Source organism: Callithrix jacchus, chromosome 5 (assembly GCF_049354715.1).
Source record: "Callithrix jacchus isolate 240 chromosome 5, calJac240_pri, whole genome shotgun sequence".
NCBI lineage: Eukaryota > Metazoa > Chordata > Mammalia > Primates > Cebidae > Callithrix > Callithrix jacchus.
Window position 1 is genome coordinate 121,914,517 of NC_133506.1, and position 20,675 is coordinate 121,935,191.

The 20,675-nt window shown below is 44.3% G+C and overlaps 1 protein-coding gene across 12 annotated transcripts in view; it reads left to right on the forward strand.

Moving 5' to 3' along the window:
* The window catches only part of ATP6V0A1 (ATPase H+ transporting V0 subunit a1), a 70,693-nt gene that overhangs the window by 30,285 nt on the left and 19,733 nt on the right, over positions 1-20,675 (forward strand). For 6 of the 12 annotated variants that reach the window (XM_035301572.3, XM_054256377.2, XM_035301571.3 and 3 more), the window contains exons 10-18: positions 3,205-3,417; positions 6,751-6,901; positions 10,693-10,832; positions 11,700-11,854; positions 12,588-12,678; positions 15,669-15,787; positions 17,753-17,969; positions 18,250-18,357; positions 19,795-19,869. In XM_035301572.3, the coding sequence (XP_035157463.1) occupies positions 3,205-3,417; positions 6,751-6,901; positions 10,693-10,832; positions 11,700-11,854; positions 12,588-12,678; positions 15,669-15,787; positions 17,753-17,969; positions 18,250-18,357; positions 19,795-19,869 (1,269 nt within the window). The remainder of the gene's footprint in view (positions 1-3,204; positions 3,418-6,750; positions 6,902-10,692; positions 10,833-11,699; positions 11,855-12,587; positions 12,679-15,668; positions 15,788-17,752; positions 17,970-18,249; positions 18,358-19,794; positions 19,870-20,675) is intronic. The other 6 variants (XM_054256380.2, XM_054256381.2, XM_078374464.1 and 3 more) reach the window with 1 other exon arrangement.

Below are 20,675 nucleotides of genomic sequence, written 5' to 3' on the forward strand. Positions count from 1 at the left end.
GGCAGTGGCAGAATTGTCAGAGATATGTTGTAACTTCCATTTCTTTTTTCTTCTTCTTTTTTTTTTTTTTTGAGATGGAGTCTTGCTCTGTCACTCAGGCTGGAGTGCATTGGCATGATCTCGGCTCACTGCAGCCTTGCCTCCTAGGTTCAAGTGATTCTCCTGCCTCAGCCTTCCAAGTAGCTGGGAATATAGGTACCCACCACCACAACTGGCTATTTTTTGTTTTTAGTAGAGAGGGGGTTTTGCTATGTTGGCCAGGCTGGTCTCAAACTCCTGACCTCAGGTGATCTCCCTGCCTTGCCCTTCCAAAGGGCTGGGATTACAGGTATGAGCCATCATGCCCATCCTGTAACTTCCATTTCAACTCTCACTGACCCCCATCATATATGACCCATCAACCTGACCTATTGCCAGGTCCTTTGAGATACACTTACCTGTATAACCAGAGAGAGAGAGAGAGTTTTAGAACTGCTGGTGAATGAGTGATAGGCTATACTAGTACATTCTGGGTTCTAAGGCTGCCTTAATCTCCTTCCAGGCCTATGGGTAGATTTAAAGAGCATGTGCAATAGTCATTATAACTGATCAGAATTTGATTTTTTAAAAATCTAGCTGTAGGAACTGAGAGTTTAAAAAGGGATTGAATACCAAGGAGTAGTATGAGGAAAGAGAAAAGCAAATAGAACATTGCTTGCTAGTTTATTTAGCATCCTTCCAGAAGAAGTTTTTTTTGTTTTTTTTTTTGTTTTTTTGAGATGGAGTTTCTCTCTTGCTGCCCAGGCCAGAGTGCGATGGTACGATCTGGGCTCCTGCAACCTCCGCCTCCCGGTTTCAAGTGATTTTTCTGCCTCAGCCTCCCGACTAGCTAGAATTACAGGCATGTGCCACCACACCCAGCTAATTTTGTATTTTTAGTAGATGGGGTTTCTCCATGTTGGTCAGGCTGGTCTTGAACTCCTGACCTCAGGTGATCCGCCCACCTGAGCCTTCCAAAGTGCTAGGATTACAGGCATGAGCCACCTCGCCCAGCCAGTTTTTTATTTTATTTTATTTTATTTTAAGACAGATCTCACTCTGTCACCCTGGCTGGAGTGCAGTGGCACGATCTTGGCTCACTGCAGCCTTGACCTTCTAGGCTCAAGCAGTCTTTCTGTCTCAGCCTCCCAAGTAGCTGGGCCTACAGATGCATGCTGCCGTGCTCAGCTAATTATTTTTTGGTATGTTTTTTGTAGAGATAGGGTCTCACTATATTGCCCAAGCTGATCTGGAACTCATGGCCTCAAGCAGTCCTCCTGCCTTGGCCTCCCAAAGTGCTGGGATTATAGGAGCAAGTAATAGTAATTGTGAAATACTCAACAACCAGAAGGAAAGAAAGTATCTATCTTCAAGTGATGTGTTTCCCTAGCATGTCATGACTTTTCTTTTTTTTTTGAGATGGAGTTTTGCTCTTGTTACCCAGGCTGTGCAATGGCGCGATCTCGGCTCACCTCAACCTCCGCCTCCTGGGTTCAGGCAATTCTGCCTCAGCCTCCTGGGTAGCTGGGACTACAGGCACGCACCACCATGCCCAGCTAATTTTTGTATTTTTTTTTTTTTTTAGTAGAGATGGGGTTTCACCATGTTGGCCAGGATGGTCTCGATCTCTTGACCTTGTGATCCGCCCACCTCGGCCTCCCAAAGTGTTGGGATTACAGGCTTGAGCCACTGCACCTGGCCCTTTTCTTTTCTTTTTAACAAATAGGTATTCGGTATTTTCTCAGCCATTATTTTTTTAAAAAAAGCAAAACAAAACAAACCTCCTTATGGAAGACAACTTCTTCTGCCCAAGACAATTTTTCAGGGAGTAGTTACTGCTTTGTTTTGAACTTTGTTCTGAACTAACTTGAAGAACTGTCTATGATAGAGACTTCTGCTTTGGGTTGCTTGCCTAATTTCTTCCAATTGGAAGCAACAGGCTTAGCCACACTTACGCTATTAAAAATATGGGCCAGGTGTGGTGGCTCATACCTGTAACCCCAGCACTTTGGGAGGCTGAGGCAGGCAGAGCAGAGGTCAGGAGTTTGAGACCAGCCTGACCAATGTGGTGAAACCCCATCTCTACTAAAAATACAACAATAAACCAGGCATGGTGGCGCGCACCTGTAATCCCAGCTACTCAGGAGAATTGCTTGAACTCGGGAGGCGGAGGTGATAGAGTGAGATTCCATCTCTAAATAATAAATAAATAAATAAATCACTTAAATAAAATATTTCATAGTAAGCCAATGGAATGTAAAATGTTCCTGTACCTTCCTTCCACCCTACTCTTGGCAATGTGATTCCTCTGAGAAGCTTGACAAAGGTAACACCTTAGCTGCCTTCATGATGGCAGTGGTATGTGACATTCCACACCCCCTGTAAAGATCACAGGCCCTCTTGATCCCATGGCGTTTCCTGGCCCACGTTCCCAGTGTAGGTAGGTGGTGGTGGTCAGTGCTTCTGTTCCTTTTTTTTTTTTGAGACGGAATCTCACTCTGTTGCCAGGTTGGATGGAGTGCAGTAGCACAATCTCGGCCCACTGCAACCTCCACCTCCTGAGTTCAAGCGATTCTCCTGCCTCAACCTCCGAAGTAGCTAGGATTACAAGCGCATGCTACCACGCCCAACTAATTTTTGTATTTTTAGTAGAGACGGGGTTTCACCATGTTGGCCAGGTTGGTCTCGAGCTCCTGATCTCAGGTGATCTGTCCGCCTCAGCCTCCCAAAGGGCTGGGATTGCAGATGTGAGCCACCATGCCCGGCCAGCTTCTGTTCTTAAGTGTAGATTTGTTCATTTGTCAGCGCCTGGGCTTGTGATGCCTATCTCTTCAAGTCTAAGTTATAGTCCCCACATAGAAAGTAATTGCTCTTTAATGAGCCAAGTTAAAGGCAGTGACCTACGTTTGTTGTACCTTGGATTGGTGGTAAGATTGAACGTATACAAAAAGGCTAAAAAACTATTTTCTCGGGTTTCTTTTCAGCTTGAAGCTAAATTAAAGTGAATGTTGGTAACTAGCACTCTAATTTCTTGTAATTTGGAAAAAAGAAATCATTCTAGCCAGAGGAAAAAAAAGACAATTCCCTGGCACCTCTTTTCAGAAAGCTATGCCTTTTTGCCATTTATATCCTAAGATCTAAAACTGGTGTTAGAAGGATCCTCCCTGGTTTCTTTTCTCCCCGCAGGTTCTGAATCAAACGGAGGATCACCGCCAGAGGGTTCTGCAGGCGGCTGCTAAGAACATCCGTGTCTGGTTCATCAAAGTGCGGAAGATGAAGGCCATTTACCATACCCTGAACCTGTGCAACATAGATGTGACTCAGAAATGCTTGATTGCAGAGGTCTGGTGCCCTGTCACCGACCTTGACTCCATCCAGTTTGCACTCAGAAGGGGCACGGTGAGTCCCCAAAGCTAGCAATGCAGCTCGTGGCCAGGAAGGGAGGTTCCCATCAATAGTAACCATTTCATTTCTATGGCATTTCAACATCAGGGTTCTTTAATATATTTGGCTTTTAACTTGACAGTACGTTTCATACATAGCCTAGGATATCATATATATATTATATCAGCATAGCAAATCTTTATTTTGGATATGTGGAGACTGCAGTTCAGAGAGCTGAAATAATTTGGTCATATGCCCATGATTCTTCAGGGTCGCTTATGGCCAGAGCATTGGTTTCCTGATGTACTCTCTGTATGTGACTGCTTCTCTTTAGTAGTTAATTAGAACAACTACCACAGAACTGCTGTAAGTGCCTGGAGAAGTACAGAGTTGTTCTAAACATGCCCTCAAGTATCTTACAGTTTATTAGGAGTGTTCCAACTGTGGAGTTGGAAAAAGCTTTAAGAAGGTGGCATTTGATCAGGGCTTTGAAGAATGGTGAGATGTTGGTAAGACTGCGGAATGAAGAGACGAAAACAAAGGCAGGAAGTACAGTTAAACCACGCAAGTTTGGGCAAGAACAGGATTTATAATGGGTTAGCTGAAAGAGGAGAACTACCTGTCTGCATCAGGTAGTTTGGCACCTAATTGTGAACGGTTCATTTTATAATAACTTAGAAGATTCAAATTTTATTCCAGAGGGAATTGAGAGACATTGGAGGTTCTTTAGCAGTGAAAGAACATAATCAAAGCAGTTTAGGTGGTTTCTTAAATTTTTTTTTTTTTTGAGACGGAGTCTTACTCTGTCGCCAGGCTGGAGTGCAGTGGGCAGTCTCGGCTCACTGCAACCTCCACTTGGGTTCAAGCAATTCTTCTGCTTAGCCTCCCGAGTAGCTGGGACTACAGGCGGGTGCCACCATGCCCAGCTAATTTTTGTATTTTTAGTAGAGATGGGGTTTCATCATGGCCAGAATGGTCTCGATCTCTTGACCTTGTGATCTGCCCGCCTTGGCCTCCCAAAATGCTGGGATTACAGGCGTGAGCCACCGTGCCCGGCCAATTTTTTATTTTGTTTCTGAGACAGGGTCTTGCTCTGTTACCCAGGCTGGAGTGCAGTGGTGCTATCTTAGCTCACTGCAGCTTCCAACTCCTGGGCTTAAGCAGCCCTCCCACTTCGGGCTCCTTATAGCAGGGACTACGTGTGTCTGCCATCATGCCCAGCTTTTCTGTAGAGACGGGGTTTTGCCATGTTGCCCAGGCTGATCTCAAATTCCTGGACTCGAGTGATCTGCCTGCCTCGGCCTTCCAACATATTGGGGCAAGGCATGGTGGCTCACGCCTGTAATCCAGCACTTTGGGAGGCTCAGGCGGGTACATCACTTGAGGTCAGGAGTTTGAACCTGCCTGGCCAACATGGAGAAACCCCATCTCTACTAAAAATACAGAAAATTGGACAGGTGTAGTGGTGGGTGCCTGTAATCCCAGCTACTCGGGAGGCTAAGGCAGGAGAATTGTTTGGACCCAGGAGGCAGAGGTTGCAGTGAGCTGAGGTTGTGCCACTGCCACTCCAACCTGGGCAAGACCCTGTCTCAAAAAAAAAAAGAAAAATGAAAAAAAATGAGTCACCATGCCCAGCCAATCAAAGCATTTTTTTTTTTTTTTTTGAGACAGAGTTTTGCTCTTGTTGCCCAGTTGGAGTGCAGTGGTGCAATCTTGGCTCACTGCAACCTCCGCCTCCTGAGTAGGGTTCAAGCGATTCTCCTACCTCAGTCTCCTGAGTAGCTGGGATTACAGGCATGCACCACCATGCCCAGCTCATATTTTATATTTTTAGTAGAGATGGGGTTTCATCATGTTGGCCAGGCTGGTCTCAAACTTCTGACCTCAGGTTATCCATCCACCTCAGCCTCCCAAAGTGCAGGGATTACAGGTGTGAGTCACTGCACCTGGCCCAAAGCAGTTTTAAAAGAGTAATTTGCTGATAGTATCTAGGTTCGATTGAGGAGTGAAGAGATTCTGTAGGTAGGGGTTCAGTTAGGAGGCTATTGTAGACATAGAGTAGTAAATAATAAGTATTCCCAGGTAGGACTTGACAGTGGAAAAAAAAACCAGTGATGGCCGGGCGCGGTAGCTCAAGCCTGTAATCCCAGCACTTTGGGAGGCCGAGGCGGGTGGATCATGAGGTCAAGAGAGTGAGACCATCCTGGTCAACATTGTGAAACCCCACCTCTACTAAAAATACAAAAAATTAGCTGGGCATGGTGGCGTGTGCCTGTAATCCCAGGTACTCAGGAGGCTGAGGCAGGAGAATTGCCTGAACCTAGGAGGCGGAGGTTTCGGTGAGCCGAGATCGCACCATTGCACTCCAGCCTGGCTAACAAGAGCGAAACTCCGTCTCCAAAAAAAAAAAAAAACAGTGATGAATTTGTGAGGTGTTTTGTAGAAAAAATCAATAGGGACACATGGCTCCTAGCAAGGTGCAGGAGAAATACAAGGAGAGATTTAAACATCTTTTTGAGACATCAAAGCTGAGTGGCCAGGAGAATTAGGGTTCCATTGTTGGAAGTAAATGTTCAGCAAGAGTTATTGATTGGGGAAAGATGGTAAGTTCAGTTGCAGTCACATTGAGGTCCATGTCGCAATGTCAAGCAGACAAGGGGACAAAGCTAAGGAAATGGGAGTCATGACGATGACGATGGAAGCGAATGAGACCTCCAAGAGGGAGGTCAAAGAGAGAGAAAGGTTGGAGGCCGGCATTGCTATTAGGCAAAACAGATACAACCAGCAAAGAGAGAGAAGGAATGGTTAGTGAGCAGGAGAATTCCTAAGGAATAAAGACTCACCAAAGATCTCCAACGTGTAGGGGCCATGCCAGGGGAGAGAAGCCCTTTGGTCAGGAACCAGTCACTTTGCATAAGCATGCTCAGCCAGACTGCAAGGGATTAGGAAGTTAAGGTGGTGAGGGAGAGGCAGAGAACACACTTCTTTGCTTTCTCTGTGAAACAGAGATAGTAAGTTTCACAAAAAGTTGATACATAGGCAGTTCCACGTTTTCTCTGGTGACATATTTAAAGTTAAATTTTTTTCATATTAAGGATCTATTTCACAGGATCTAATAGAAATCTTCAACTGTAAATGTTATGCCTTGTCCCAGTTTTTTCAAAGGCTGGGAAAGACAATCTAGTTTTATTTTTTACTGGCTTTATTGAGATACAATTTACACAAAAGAAAATACATATATTTTATGTGTACCACTTGATGAGTTTTGAGAAATATACAGCTGTGTAACCACCACCACCACAATTAGGAGGATAACCTAATTTTGATATATGTGCTAATGTTTTTCAGGAACACAGTGGTTCCACTGTACCTTCCATTCTGAACAGGATGCAGACGAACCAGACTCCCCCAACCTATAACAAAACCAACAAGTTTACCTATGGCTTTCAGAACATAGTAGATGCTTATGGAATTGGAACTTACCGAGAGATAAATCCAGGTAAAAGAAAGCTTGTTGTCATTTTTCTCTAGTGTTTTTGTTTGGTTGGCTTGGTTTGTTTTGAGACAGAGTGTTCCTCTGTTGCCCAGGCTGAAGTGCAACGGCATGATTGTAGTTCACTGTAGTCTCAAACTTCTGGCCTCAAGGGATCCTCCCACTTCAGCCTCTTGAATGGCTAGGACCACAAGCACACACCACCACACCTGGCTAATTTTTTATTTTTTATTGTATGATTTCTTTTTTGAGACTGGGTCTCATTCTGTTACCCAGGCTGTAGTGCAGTGGTGCAGTCATGGCCCACAGCAGCCTCAACCTCTTGGGCTCAAGTGATCCTCCTCCCTCAACCTCTGGAGTAGCTGGGGACAACAGGTGTGTGTGTTACCATGCCTGGCTAATTTTTAAAATTTTTTTAGAGATGTGGTTTCACTATGTTGCCCAGGCTGATAATTTTAAATTTTTTTTAGAGATGGGGTATTGTCATGTTGTCCAAGCTAGTCTTGAGCTCCTGGCTCAAGCAAGCTTCCTGCTTCAGCCTCCCCAAGTGCTGGGATTACAGGTATGAGCCACTATGCCTGGCCTTTTTGTTCATTGTTTCTTCTAATGCCTCACTTTAAATGCTGTTGAACAACTGATTTAAAATTAAAGATGTTAATCCGAGCACTTTTAGAGGCTGAGATGGGAGGATTGCTTGAGCCCAGGATTTCAAGATCAGTCTGGGCAACATAGTGAGACCCCATCTCTATTAAAAAATAAATAAAACATGTTGACACCTCAGCTCTTGTGTACTTCCTGTGAAGACGTGCCCATTCTGGCAGGGCGTGGTGGCTCATGCCTGTAATCCCAGCACTTTGAGAGGCTGAGGCATGTGGATCACATGAGGTCAGGAGTTCGAGACCAGCCTGGCCAACATGGCAAAACCCCATCTCTACTAGAAATACAAAATTTAGCTGGGCATGGTGGCGCGCACCTGTAGTCCCAGCTACTCAGGAGGCTGAGGCATGAGAATCACTTGAATCCAGGAGGCAGAGGTTGTAGTGAACCAAGATTGTGATACTCACTCCAGCCTGGCAACAGATTAGACTGTCTTAAAAAAAAAAAAAAAAAGAAAAGAAAAAAAGGTGTCCATTTAATGTAAAGAGCAGGTTTACTCTCAGGTAGGGTTCCTTTAAGAATTCATTGGCCGGGAACGGTGGTTCATGCCTGAATTCCCAACACTTTGGGAGGACAAGATGGGAGGATCACTTGAGGTCAGAAGTTCGAGACCAGCCTGGCCAACATGGTGAAACCCCATCTCTACTAAAAATACAAAAAAATTAGCCAGGCGTAGTGGTGCGCGCCTGTAATCCCAGCTACTTAGGAGGCTGAGGCAGGAGAATTGCTTGAATCCAGGAGGCAAAAGGTTGCAGGGAGCCAAAATTGTGCCACTATACTCCAGCCTGGGTGACAGAACAAGACTATGTCTCAAAAAAAAAAACAAACATCAGACTGGATTTTTTTTTTTTTTTTTTTGAGACGGCGTCTTGGTCTGTTGCCAGACTGGAGTGCAGTGGTGCAATGTCAGCTCAGTGCAACCTCTGCCTCCCGGATTCAAGCAATTCTACCTCAGCCTCCTGAGTAGCTGGGACTACAGGCCTGCACAATCATGCTTGGCTAATTTTTTTGTATTTTAGTAGAGATGAAGTTTCACCATGTTGGCCGGGCTGTTCTCGATCTCCTGATCTCATGATCCACCCGCCTTTGCCTCCCAAAGTGCTGGGATTACAGGTGTGAACCACTGCGCCTGTCCCAGACTGGACCCTTAAATGTGCTCTCACAGCCATAAAACCACCTGGACTTCACTAGCAAATCATTTGCAGGGGCTGCTTTAAGCAAAATGTTCCTTCTAAGATGTCTGATTTTTTTTTTTTTTTTTGAGACGGAGTTTCAAAAAAACCTCCGCCTCCTGGGTTCAGGCAATTCTCCTGCCTCAGCCTCCTGAGTACCTGGGATTACAGGCACGCACCACCATGCCCAGCTAATTTTTTTTGGTATTTTTAGTAGAGACGGGGTTTCACCATGTTGACCAGGATGGTCTCGATCTCTTGACCTCGTGATCCACCTGCCTCGGCCTCCCAAAGTGCTGGGATTACAAGCTTGAGTCACCGTACCCGGCCAAATGTCTGATACTTTTAAAGGGCTTTTTTGTTTTGCTTCCCTGTTCCAATATTAGACAGATAAAATGTAGCAAGTATTGGCCATTTTAGGCACAGTACAGATTTCGCCTATATTTGGAGAGCTAATTATTAAATCAAGAGTGTGAGGATTCATTTTCATCTGGAGCTGGACACAATAACTGCTTTGCTGTGGGCTTTCTCCATCTGTACGTTATCTGATATTTAGCTTTATACCGCTAAGACATGGTTGCTGCACAAAGAAAAGACAGCTGGCCTGTCCTGGGAACAGTCTCTCACGAGATAGAAGAGAATCAAAGAACAAATCAGTGTTGCCAGGGTTACACCTTTATTTCCTCTGTTCTTTTTTGTTTAAATGTTATCAGAGCTGCCAGGCACAGTGGCTCATGCCTGTAATCTCTGATACTCAGGAGGCTGAGTATGAAGGATTGCTCAAGGCCAGGAGTTCAGGAATAGCTTGGGCAAAATTGTGAGATTCCAGCTTAAAAAAAGTTAAGTTATTAGTAATTAAAAAAAAATTAACCGGGCATGGCGGCACATACCTGTAGTCCCAGCTATTTGGGAGGCTGAGGTGGGAGTACAACTTGAGTCCAGGGGTTCCAGGCTGCAGTGAGCTATCATGGCACCACTGCACTCCAGCCTGGCTGGCAGAGCAAGACCCCATCTCTCTTTTAAAAAAAAGGTTATTGGCTGGGTGTGCTGGCTCACACCTGTAATCCCAGCACTTTGGGAGGCCAAGGTGGGCGGATCACCTGAGGTTAGGAGTTTGAAACCAGCCTGGCCAACATGGTGAAACCCCATCTCAAAAAAAAAAAAGTTATTAATAGTACAAATATCATTAGCCAGTTTGTGAGGATGTGTTGATTCTACTATGAAAGATTTTCTCTGAGAGTTTTATCTGTCTGACAGCTGGGGAATAAGTCACCTTATATTGATCTTAAGAGTATGGGGTCCGGGTGCAGTGGCTCATGCCTATAATCCCAGCACTTTGGGAGGCTGAAGTGGACAGATCATGAGGTCAAGAGATCAAGACCCTGTCTCACCATGTAAAAAAATACAAAAATTAGCTGCGTATGGTGGGACACGCCTATAGTCCCAGCTACTCAGGAGGCTGAGGCAGGAGAATCACTTGAACCCAGGAGGCAGAGGCTACAGTGATCTGAGATTGAGCCACTGCACTCCAGCCTGGTGACAGAGCAAGACTCTGTCTCAAAAAAAAAAAAAAAAAAAAAAGAAGAGTATGGAAGTCCAGGTACAGTGGCTCATGCTTGTAATCCCAGCACTTTGGGAGGCCAAGGCGGGTAGATCATGAGATCAGCAGTTTGACACCACCCTGACCAACATGGTGAAACCCCATTTCTACTAAAAATACAAAAATTAGCTGGGCGTGGGGGTGGGCACCTGTAATCCCAGCTACTCAGGAGGCTGAAGCAGGAAAATCACTTGAACCTGGGAGGTGGAGGTTGCAGTAATCCAAGATTGTGCCAGTGCCCTCCAGCCTGGCTGACAGAGCGAGACTCTTTTAAAAAAAAAAAAAAGAGTATGGAAAAGAATGTGATCTTTGTGGAATTGCTATAGTTTTATGTACTTTGTATTTTCCTTTTTTTGGTTTCTTTATAGCTCCATATACGATTATCACTTTCCCTTTTCTATTTGCTGTGATGTTTGGAGACTTTGGTCATGGCATTTTAATGACCCTTTTTGCTGTGTGGATGGTATTGAGGGAGAGCCGGATCCTTTCCCAGAAGAATGAGAATGAGGTAATGTTTAAGTTACATCTGCAACTTAAACTGAAATTTATAATTTCCCAAGCATTCATTGTGAATGTTATGATCTGGGCCTGGCACGCTGGCTCACGCCTGTAATGCCAGCACTTTGGGAGGCCGAGGCGGATGGATCACGCAGTCAAGAGATCAAGACCATCCTGGCCAACATGGTGAAACCCTGACTTTACTAAAATAGAAAAATTAGCTGGGCATGGTGGCGCATGCCTGTAGTCCCAGCTACTTGGGAGGCTGAGGCAGGAGAATTGCTTGAACCAGGAGGCAGAGGTTGCAGTGAGCCGAGATTGCACCACTGCACACTCCAGCCTGGTGACAGAGCAAGACTCTGTCTCAAAAAAAAAAAAAAAAAAAAAGGGCCGGGCGCAGTGGCTCACGCCATAATCCCAGCACTTTGGGAGGCCAAGGCGGGTGGATCACGAGGTCAAGAGATCGAGACCATCCTGGTCAACAAGGTGAAACCCTGTCTCTACTAAAAATTAACTGGGCATGGTGGCGTGTGCCTGTAGTCCCAGCTACTCAGGAGGCTGAGGCAGGAGAATTGTTTGAATCCAGGAGGCGGAGGTTGCGGTGAGCCGAGATTGTGCTATTGCACTCCAGTCTGGGTAACAACAGCGAAACTCCGTCTCAAAAAAAAAATGAATAAAAATAAAAATAAAAAAATAAAGAGGCCATGTACTGTGAAAGTGGCTATCTCATTAGCATTGTATTTGGTCTTTATTTCAAGCTCTCTGAACCAGGATGGGGTAAAGTAGTGCCAGAGAAAGGGGCTGGCATGTTCTGAATAATGTCACAATGTGATCTGCAGTGAGTACATTCTCATTACTTCTTTCTTCTGGTTCCCAGATGTTTAGCACTGTGTTCAGTGGTCGATACATTATTCTGTTGATGGGTGTGTTCTCCATGTACACTGGCCTCATCTACAATGATTGCTTTTCCAAGTCTCTTAATATCTTTGGGTCATCCTGGAGTGTACGGCCGATGTTTACTTATAATTGGACGTAAGTTGCAGAAGAAGCTAAAATTCAAAGCTCATGTCTTTCATGTTCAGCCCTGATTTTTAAGATAAATGGTAAACTGACACTTTAGGAAGTGGGAACGCTGGACGCGGTGGCTCACGCCTGTAATCCCAGCACTTTGGGAGGCCGAGGCAGGTGGATCACGAGGTCAAGAGATCGAGACCATCCTGGTCAACATGGTGAAACCCCGTCTCTACTAAAAATACAAAAAATTAGCTGGGCCTGTAATCCCAGCTATTCAGGAGGCTGAGGCAGGAGAATTGCCTGAAGCCAGGAGGTGGAGGTTGCTGTGAGCCGAGATTGCGCCATTGCACTCCAGCCTGGGTAACAAGAGCGAAACTCCATCTCAAAAAAAAAAAAAAAAAAAGGGGAAGTGGGGACAGTGTCTCCTCATTTATGCTCTGCACCGTGAGGTGCTTTGTGATTTGTTCAGCAAGTGTGAAGGAACTAAGACTAGGAATGATTTTTTTGTTTCTTTGTTTGAAAATGAAAGCAGATTCTCCAGTTCCCTACTTAATTGTGTTTGTGTGTTTTTCTTTTTATCATTTTGGATCCCTCAATCTCAGCTGCTAGTCTCTCCTCTTTATTTTTCCCCCTTCCATTTTATTGAAGAGACAAGATAGCTATACTAATTTATTTTGGGGTCAATTTCTGGACCCCTGTTGTTTCCTTCTCTTGTTAGAAAATAAATGTGACTTTTTCCCTGTCATGGTAGGGAAGAGACACTTCGAGGGAACCCTGTTCTACAGCTGAACCCAGCCCTCCCTGGAGTGTTTGGTGGACCATACCCTTTTGGCATTGATCCAGTAAGAGGACTTCCTATATGCTAAGCTCAAATTTTTTAACGGTAACGCTGAAGCGAGAAAATTAGAGTGAAGATAAATAGTTACGTGGGCTTTTGTTGGACACGGTGGCTCATGCCTGTAATTCTAGCACTTTGGGAAGCTGAGGAGATTGGATCATCTGAGGTCAGGAGTTTGAGACCAGCCTGGCCAACATAGTGAAACCGTGTCTCTGCTAAAAATACAAAAATTAGCTGGGCGTGGTGGCACATGCCTGTAGTCCCAGCTACCCTGGAGACTAAGGCAGTAGAATCTCTTGAACCCAGGAGGTGGAGGTTGCAGTGAGCGGAGATCACACCACTGCACTCCAGCCTGGGTGACAGAGCAAGACTCCATCTCAAAACAAACGAACAGAAAAACAAACAAAAATAGGTGGGTTTTCGTTAATGTATTTTTGGGAAACCTTGACGTATGTCTTCAGAGGACTTCTAAGTCATGATACCCAAGTGCCTTGAGGAGCTGCATACTTTTCCCTGCACTGCTTATTTCTGATGTGGTTAATAATATTGACTCTGGGAAGATTGATTTTCAAGACTCTTTCCCAGTTCTTAATTTATTTCTGATTAGTTTGTTGTTGTTGTTGTTTTTAGCAGATATTTTAACACAGCAGAAATATCTTTTTTCTGTGGATTTTAGACTTGCATTCTTATATTTATAAACTTATAAAAACTTATTGCAGAATTAATTTTGTTTTTCAAATACTTAGGCAAATGAAGGATGATCAAATCTTTTTTATTGTGTGCTGTAAAAATGGAATGGCAGCAAGAATTTAATACAGGGCATCTGGTTGCTGAGAAAAAGTAAAAATAATACAGGATTGGTGAGGTGGGCACACCTGGAATCCCAGCCCTTTGGGATGCAGAGATAGCCAGATCGCTTGAGGTCAGGAGTTCGACTCCAGCCTGGCCAACATGGTGAAACCTTATCTCTATTAAAAATACATAAATTGGGCCAGGCGCGGTGGCTCAAGCCTGTAATCCCAGCACTTTGGGAGGATGAGGCGGGTGGATCACGAGGTCAAGAGATCAAGACCATCCTGGTCAACAAGGTGAAACCCTGTCTCTACTAAAAATACAAAAATTAGCTGGGCATGGTGGTGCGCGCCTGTAATCCCAGCTACTCAGGAGGCTGAGGCAGGAGAATTGCTTGAACCTGGGAGGAAGAGATTGCAGTGAGCCCAGATCGTGCCACTGCACTCCAGCCTGGGGGATATAGCGAGACTTCATCTCAAAAAAATAGATGGAACGACAGCACCACAGGGCTACAATTAGCAAAATGTAGACTGTGGGAAAATATTTAAGATGAACAACCCAATTTATTCAAAAGATACTTTGTAAGGGATAGAAAAGGAAAGATGGAAGGATAACTTATAGTTTAGAGACTCAAGAGAGATGTCTACAATCATAATGTATAGGCTGGGTGCGGTGGCTCGCACCTGTAATCCCAGCACTTTGGGAGGCCAAGGTGGGCAGATCACTTGAGGTCAGGAATTCCAGACCAGCCTGGGCAACATAGCAAAACCCCGTGTGGTGGTGCATGCCTGTAGTCCCAGCTACACAGGAGGCTGGGGCAGGAGAGTCACTTGAACCTGGGAGGTGGAGGTTGCAGTGAGCCAACATTGTGCCACTGCACTCCAGCCATCGCAACAGAGCAAGAGACTCTGTCTCAAAAAAAAAAAAAAAAAAAAATTACGATCTTATCTAGACCCTACTTTGAATAAATTGTTTTTTTTTTTTTAAAAAAGGTCTGGACGTAATCAGAGAACTTTGAATATCGACTGTTTTGTGATATTAAAGAATCATTGTTAATGCATTTAGGTATGATGACAATATTGTGGTCAAGTTTTAAAAATAAGTCCTGGCTGGGCATGGTGGCTCACACCTGTAATCCCAGCACTTTGGGAGGCCAAGGCAGGTGGATCACGAGGTCAGGAGATTGAGACCTTCCTGGCTAACACTGTGAAACCCCATCACTACTAAAAATACAAAAAATTAGCTGGGTGTAGTGGCATGCACCTGTAGTCCCAACTACTCAGGAGGTTGAGGCAGGAGAATTGCTTGAGCCCCAGAGGCAGAGGTTGCAGTGAGCTGAGATGGCACCACTGCACTCCAGCCTAGGCAACAGAGTAAGACTCCATCTCAAAAAAAGTCTATAAGGCTGGGTGCAGTGGCTCAAACCTGTAATCCCAGCACTTTGGGAGGCTGAGGCAGGCCTCAGGCCGGACCTGAGGTCAGGAATTTGAGACCAGCCTGGCTAACATGGTGAAATACCGTCTCTACTAAAAATACAAAATTAGCTGGGCGTGGTGGCATGCGCCTATAATCTCAGCTACTTGGGAGGCCAAGGCAGGAGAATTGCTTAAACTTGGGAGGTGGAGGTTGCAGTGAGGCAAGATCACGAACACTGCACTCCAGGCCTGAACAAAATGAGTGAAACTTCCGCGAGGCGTGGTGGCTCACACCTGTAATCTCAGCACTTTGGGAGGCCGAGGCGGGTGGATCACCTGAGGTCAGGAGTTCAAAACCAGCCTGGCCAACATGGTGAAATCCTGTCTTTAAAAAAAAAAAAGCGAAACTTCATCTCAGTCAATCAATCAAGTAAGTCTTTTCCTTTTTGACAGCTGAAATATTTACAGGTAAAATGACAAGATATCTGGACTTTGCTTCACAATACCATGGAGATGAGTGAGTGGCAATAATCTTGTTTCCCAAGTCCAAAGGTGATAGTAATTTTTGAAGCATTCTCCTCAAAAGCAAGATTTAAAAAAAAAAAAAAATTCTTGAAGCAGAGTGATAGGTGCATAGGAGTTTGTTCTACCTTTCTGTCTGTTTAAGTATGTGTTTAGAATTTTCCATAATAAATAATAATGATTAATAAATAATTTTTAAACAGAGGAATATTTTTCTCTCTGAGAATTCTTTATAATGCCTTTTCGTTTTCTTGGATTATGACAGATTTGGAACATTGCTACCAATAAACTGACCTTCTTGAACTCTTTTAAGATGAAGATGTCTGTTATCCTTGGTATCATCCATATGCTGTTTGGAGTCAGCCTGAGCCTATTCAACCACATGTGAGTTGTTCCATTTCTGTCATAAGAATGTGTGTAGTTTAGAGAATGCATTTACCTAAAGAAATCCTGACATCTTTGGGGAGGGATTCATAACATAGAACCTCATTCTACATTATAGAAGTGCTTTTCTAAAAATTTAATGGTCTGGCTGGGCATGGTGGCTCATGCCTGTAATCCCAGCACTTTGGGAGGCCAAGTCGGGTGGTTTACTTGAGCTCAGGAGTTCAAAACCAGCCTGGCCAACATGGTGAAACCCCCTCTCTACTAAAAATACAAAAATCAGCTGGTGTGGTGGCACATGCCTGTAATCCCAGCTACTTGGGAGGCTGAGGCAAGAGAATCACTTGAACCTGGGAGGCAAAGGTTGCAGTGAGCCAAGATGGCGCCACTGCACTCCAGCCTGGGTGACAGAGCAAGACTCCATCTGAAAAAAAAAATTAAAAAATTAAAAAAAAAAATTCGGGGCCGGGCGTGGTGGCTCAAGCCTGTAATCCCAGCACTTTGGGAGGCCGAGGTGGGTGGATCACGAGGTCAAGAGATCGAGACCATCCTGGTCAACATGGTGAAACCCTGTCTCTACTAAAAATACAAAAAATTAGCTGGGCATGGTGGCGTATGCCTGTAATCCCAGCTATTCAGGAGGCTGAAGCAGGAGAATTGCCTGAACCCAGGAGACAGAGGTTGCGGTGAGCCGAGATCGCGCCACTGCACTCCAGCCTGGGTAACAAGAGCAAAACTCCGTCTCAAAAAAATAATAATAATAAAATAAAATAAAATAAAATTTCATGATCTGGCTGGGTGCAGTGACTTATACCTGTAACCCCATCACTCTGGGAGGCTGAGGTGGGTGGATCACTTGAGGTCACAAATTTGAGACCAGCCGGGCCAACATGGTGAAACTCTGTCTCTACTAAAAATAGAAAAAATTACCTGAGCGTGGTGGCAGGCACCCATAATCCCAACTACTCGGGGGGCTGAGGCAGGAGAATTGCTTGAACCCAGGAGACAGAGATTGCAGTGAGCCTAGATCACACCCCTGCACAGCAGCCTGGGTGAAACTCCATCTCAAAAAAAAAAAAAAAATTCATGGTCTTAAATGAGGCTTAACATTAGTTTTTTAACAATTTACTGTTCCAGTAAAGATCCTTGAAAAAAACTTGAGCAATTTTCATCAAAATAAGTGAGTTCTTTTTCTTCCATTGATGTGCAACTGATATAAAATTATGAGCTGTGGACCAGACGTAGTGGTTCATGTCTATAATCCCAGCACTTCGGGAGGCCAAGGTGGGAAGATCACTTGAGCCCAGGAGTTCAAGACATGCCTGGGTAACACAAGAGACCCCATCTCTACAAAAAAAAAAAGATTATGAACTGTGGTCTTACAATGTACTAGATTTTTCCATCTCTTTCTCATGGGGAGAATGGTGGGGATGGTATTGAAGACGTTTAAGGTTCAGAAATTTGAGGCCAGGCACAATGGCTCATGCCTGTCATCCTGGCACTTTGGGAGGCCGAAGCGGGCAGATCACCTGAGGTCAAGACTTTGAGACCAGCCTGGCCAGCATAGCAAAACCCCGTCTCTACGAAACAATATGAGCTGGGTGTGGTGGTGCATGTCTGTAGTCCCAGCTACTTGGGAGGCTGAGGTAAGAGGATCACCTAAGCCCAGGGAGGTTGAGGCTGCAATGAGTCAAGAATACACCACTGTACTACAGCCTGGGTCTCAGAGTGAGACTCTGTCTCAAAAAAAAGCAACAACAAAACAAAACCAAGGTTCAGAAATTTGACCATGATAGTTAATCGTGCATTGTCTCTGTTGCCTCCAACTTCTGGTTGCTGCTTCTTAAAGTGATAAAGACAGAATTGAGGGAGTACTAAGTAGAAAAATCTAGTGGATACTCGATTCAGTGTAGGAGTGGCCCTAGGCCTATTTACCCTTAACAGTTTTTTCTCTCTCCTTTTTAGCTATTTCAAGAAGCCCCTGAATATCTACTTTGGATTTATTCCTGAAATAATCTTCATGACTTCTTTATTTGGCTATTTGGTTATCCTTATTTTTTATAAGTGGACGGCCTATGATGCTCATACATCTGAGAATGCACCAAGCCTTCTGATTCATTTCATAAACATGTTCCTCTTTTCCTACCCAGAGTCTGGTTATTCAATGTTGTATTCTGGACAGGTATGTCAGCACAGAGGCGGGCTGTCTGAGATGATTGTCTTTGATCAGGACAACAGATGTTTCTCTGACCCTAAAAAATTTGTAACTGCCCTTCTATGGAACAATTCTAGGGCTTTGTTACAAAATGTGCTAATTATTTTGAGAAACTGTTTAGTGTTATTCATAGATCAGTAAGAAAATACTGTTGGGGAAAATTTGTGCCAGATTTGGAAACTGGAAACTGCATATGTGATCAGTAGACTTTTATATGATGGACCTTTTCCTTCTTCTTACTCTGCAGAAAGGAATTCAGTGTTTCCTGGTAGTGGTTGCCCTACTGTGTGTACCTTGGATGCTGCTGTTTAAACCACTGGTCCTTCGCCGTCAATATTTGAGAAGGAAGCATTTGGTAAGTGTATTTCTACTGCTAAAAGTTACTAGACTTTTTATTTTTCAAGATCAAGGCAGTTCCCCAGTGGATATAATTAATTGTGCACAAATCTGTATACTCTGTTTTGTTTTTGTTTTTTTTTTTTGAGACTGAGTCTTCCTCTGTTGCCCAGCCTGGGGTACAGTGGCACGATCCTGGCTCACTGCAACCTCCGCCTCCTGGGTTCAAGCAATTCTGCTGCTTCAGCCTCCCAAGTAGCTGCCACCACCACACTCAGCTAATTTTTGTATTTTTGGTAAAGATGGGGTTTCACCATGTTGGCCAGGCTGGTATTGAACTCCTGACCTCGTGATCTGCCCACCTCCACCTCCTAAAGTGCTGGGACTATAGGCATGAGCCACCGCACCCAGCCACAAATCTGGTATACTCTTAAAATGCATTTGTGGCTGGGTGCGGTGGCTCATGCCTGTAATCCCAGCACTTAAGCACTTCAGGAGGCTGAGGTGGGTGGATCACTTGAGGCCAGAAGTTTGAAACCAGCCTGGCCAACATGGTGAAACCCCGTCTTTACTAAAAATACAAAAATTAGCCATTTATGCTGGCTTGCATCTGTAGTCCCAGCTACTTAGGAGGCTGAAGTGGAAGGATCACTTGAACCTGGGAGACAGAGGTTGCAGTCAGTTGAGAGTGTCCCACTTCACTATAGCCTGGGGGACAAGAGCAAGACTCTGCCTCAAAAACAAACAAAAAAACGTATTTGTCTTATGTCCCAGCACGAGCACTGGGCCTGCCAAGTCAGAGAAATGTATTTGCTGCTCAGATATATCGAGATTCAGCTTTGAGTAGCTGTGGTAGAGAGAAGTCACACATTTTTACCTTTCCTGGTCATGCTTTGCTCACGCTGTGCTCAGCAAAATGTAGGCCTGTCTAGATGTAGCATCAGCCAAAGCCAAGCAAGGCTGCAAGAGCTGCAGACAGGTGAACTCACTCATTTGATTTGCCTAGGCAACCCACAGGACTGACATTGAGACATTTTCTTTTCAAATGAGACTGATATTTTCATTGACCAAAACATCCGGGAAAAAGGTTTGATTTAAAGCTCGTTGATTTTTTTTAAAGCAGCATACATACATGTGTTTACTTAATGTCTGTGTGTATATGAATTATACACACACACACACACAAATTTGCCATATGTTCAGTATCATGTGTAATTTCTGGCTATCCAGGAACACTTACTTTACACTGCCTGAGAAAACCCAAATGATCTTGTTGCATGACTCTTAAACGGCTGTTAGATGATGACTCCTGTTGGAGAGCAGCTGAGTTACAAGACCCTCCTTCTCCCTTTTCTGACCATCTTCATCCTTCCATGTACCCTCCATTCGTCTCCCCCTTCACTCCCTCCCTCTTTTGTTTTCTTTCCCCTTCCTCTTTTCTTCCATTCACTATCAGGAAGGGCAACCTGTGGAGGCCCCAGTCAGCCCAACCCCGAGCCAACAGGGACTAGAGGCAGCAGCGGCTGCAACAGTGAGTGAATTAAAACCAACAAACCATCACATTTCGTTTAAAGAGGTGGCAAACAGTACAGCAGGATTCTTTTTAACTGTATTGAGAGCATGGGACATGTGTGCTCTTGGGAAATATGTCCTTGTTACTCACTGAGACAATGACAGAAAAGATTTCCACCTCTTAAGAATAGATTCTGGTATCATCTTTAGCATTGGTCTACTAAGTTTCTATTCAAATATGTAAGTACAGGCATGTCCATGGGAACAAAGTGGCTGTTGTACCCTTCTGAGTCTCGTCATCTTAATCCAAGATGGCGGCTCTTGGACTCACCCACTTTCATGTCTGTGTTTTGTGACCATGTATTGGATGGTTTTTCAGCATAGAAGGAGAATATCTCTGTGATTCTTGAATTGATTTTCCTGCACTTTTGAGTTCTACTTTAGAGCGATGCTTGAACATTTGATCTTTTTTAGTAGTAACTTACCTTCTTTTTTAAAAGTGAAAGTTTATACATGTTTACTTTTTTGTGAGAGACTCAGAAGGACCTCACATGTCCTCAGCTGTCCCAGTGAGGTCTCCACTCTCTGATGTGTTCTGTGTACTGTCATTGGGTGTCATAATCAAAGTGATCTGTCATGATCCTTCCCTCTTCTGATACTAATTCAAGATTCAGTAACAGCACTTGGAATATTTGTCCTTAAAAACATCTTTTAACCAAAATCTTATAATGCACAAATACCATAAGTTATGAATGAATCTGTAAAAGTCTCACCATTAGTGATTACTTACTACTTCTATGTGCTAGCAGCATATGCTCCTTAAAA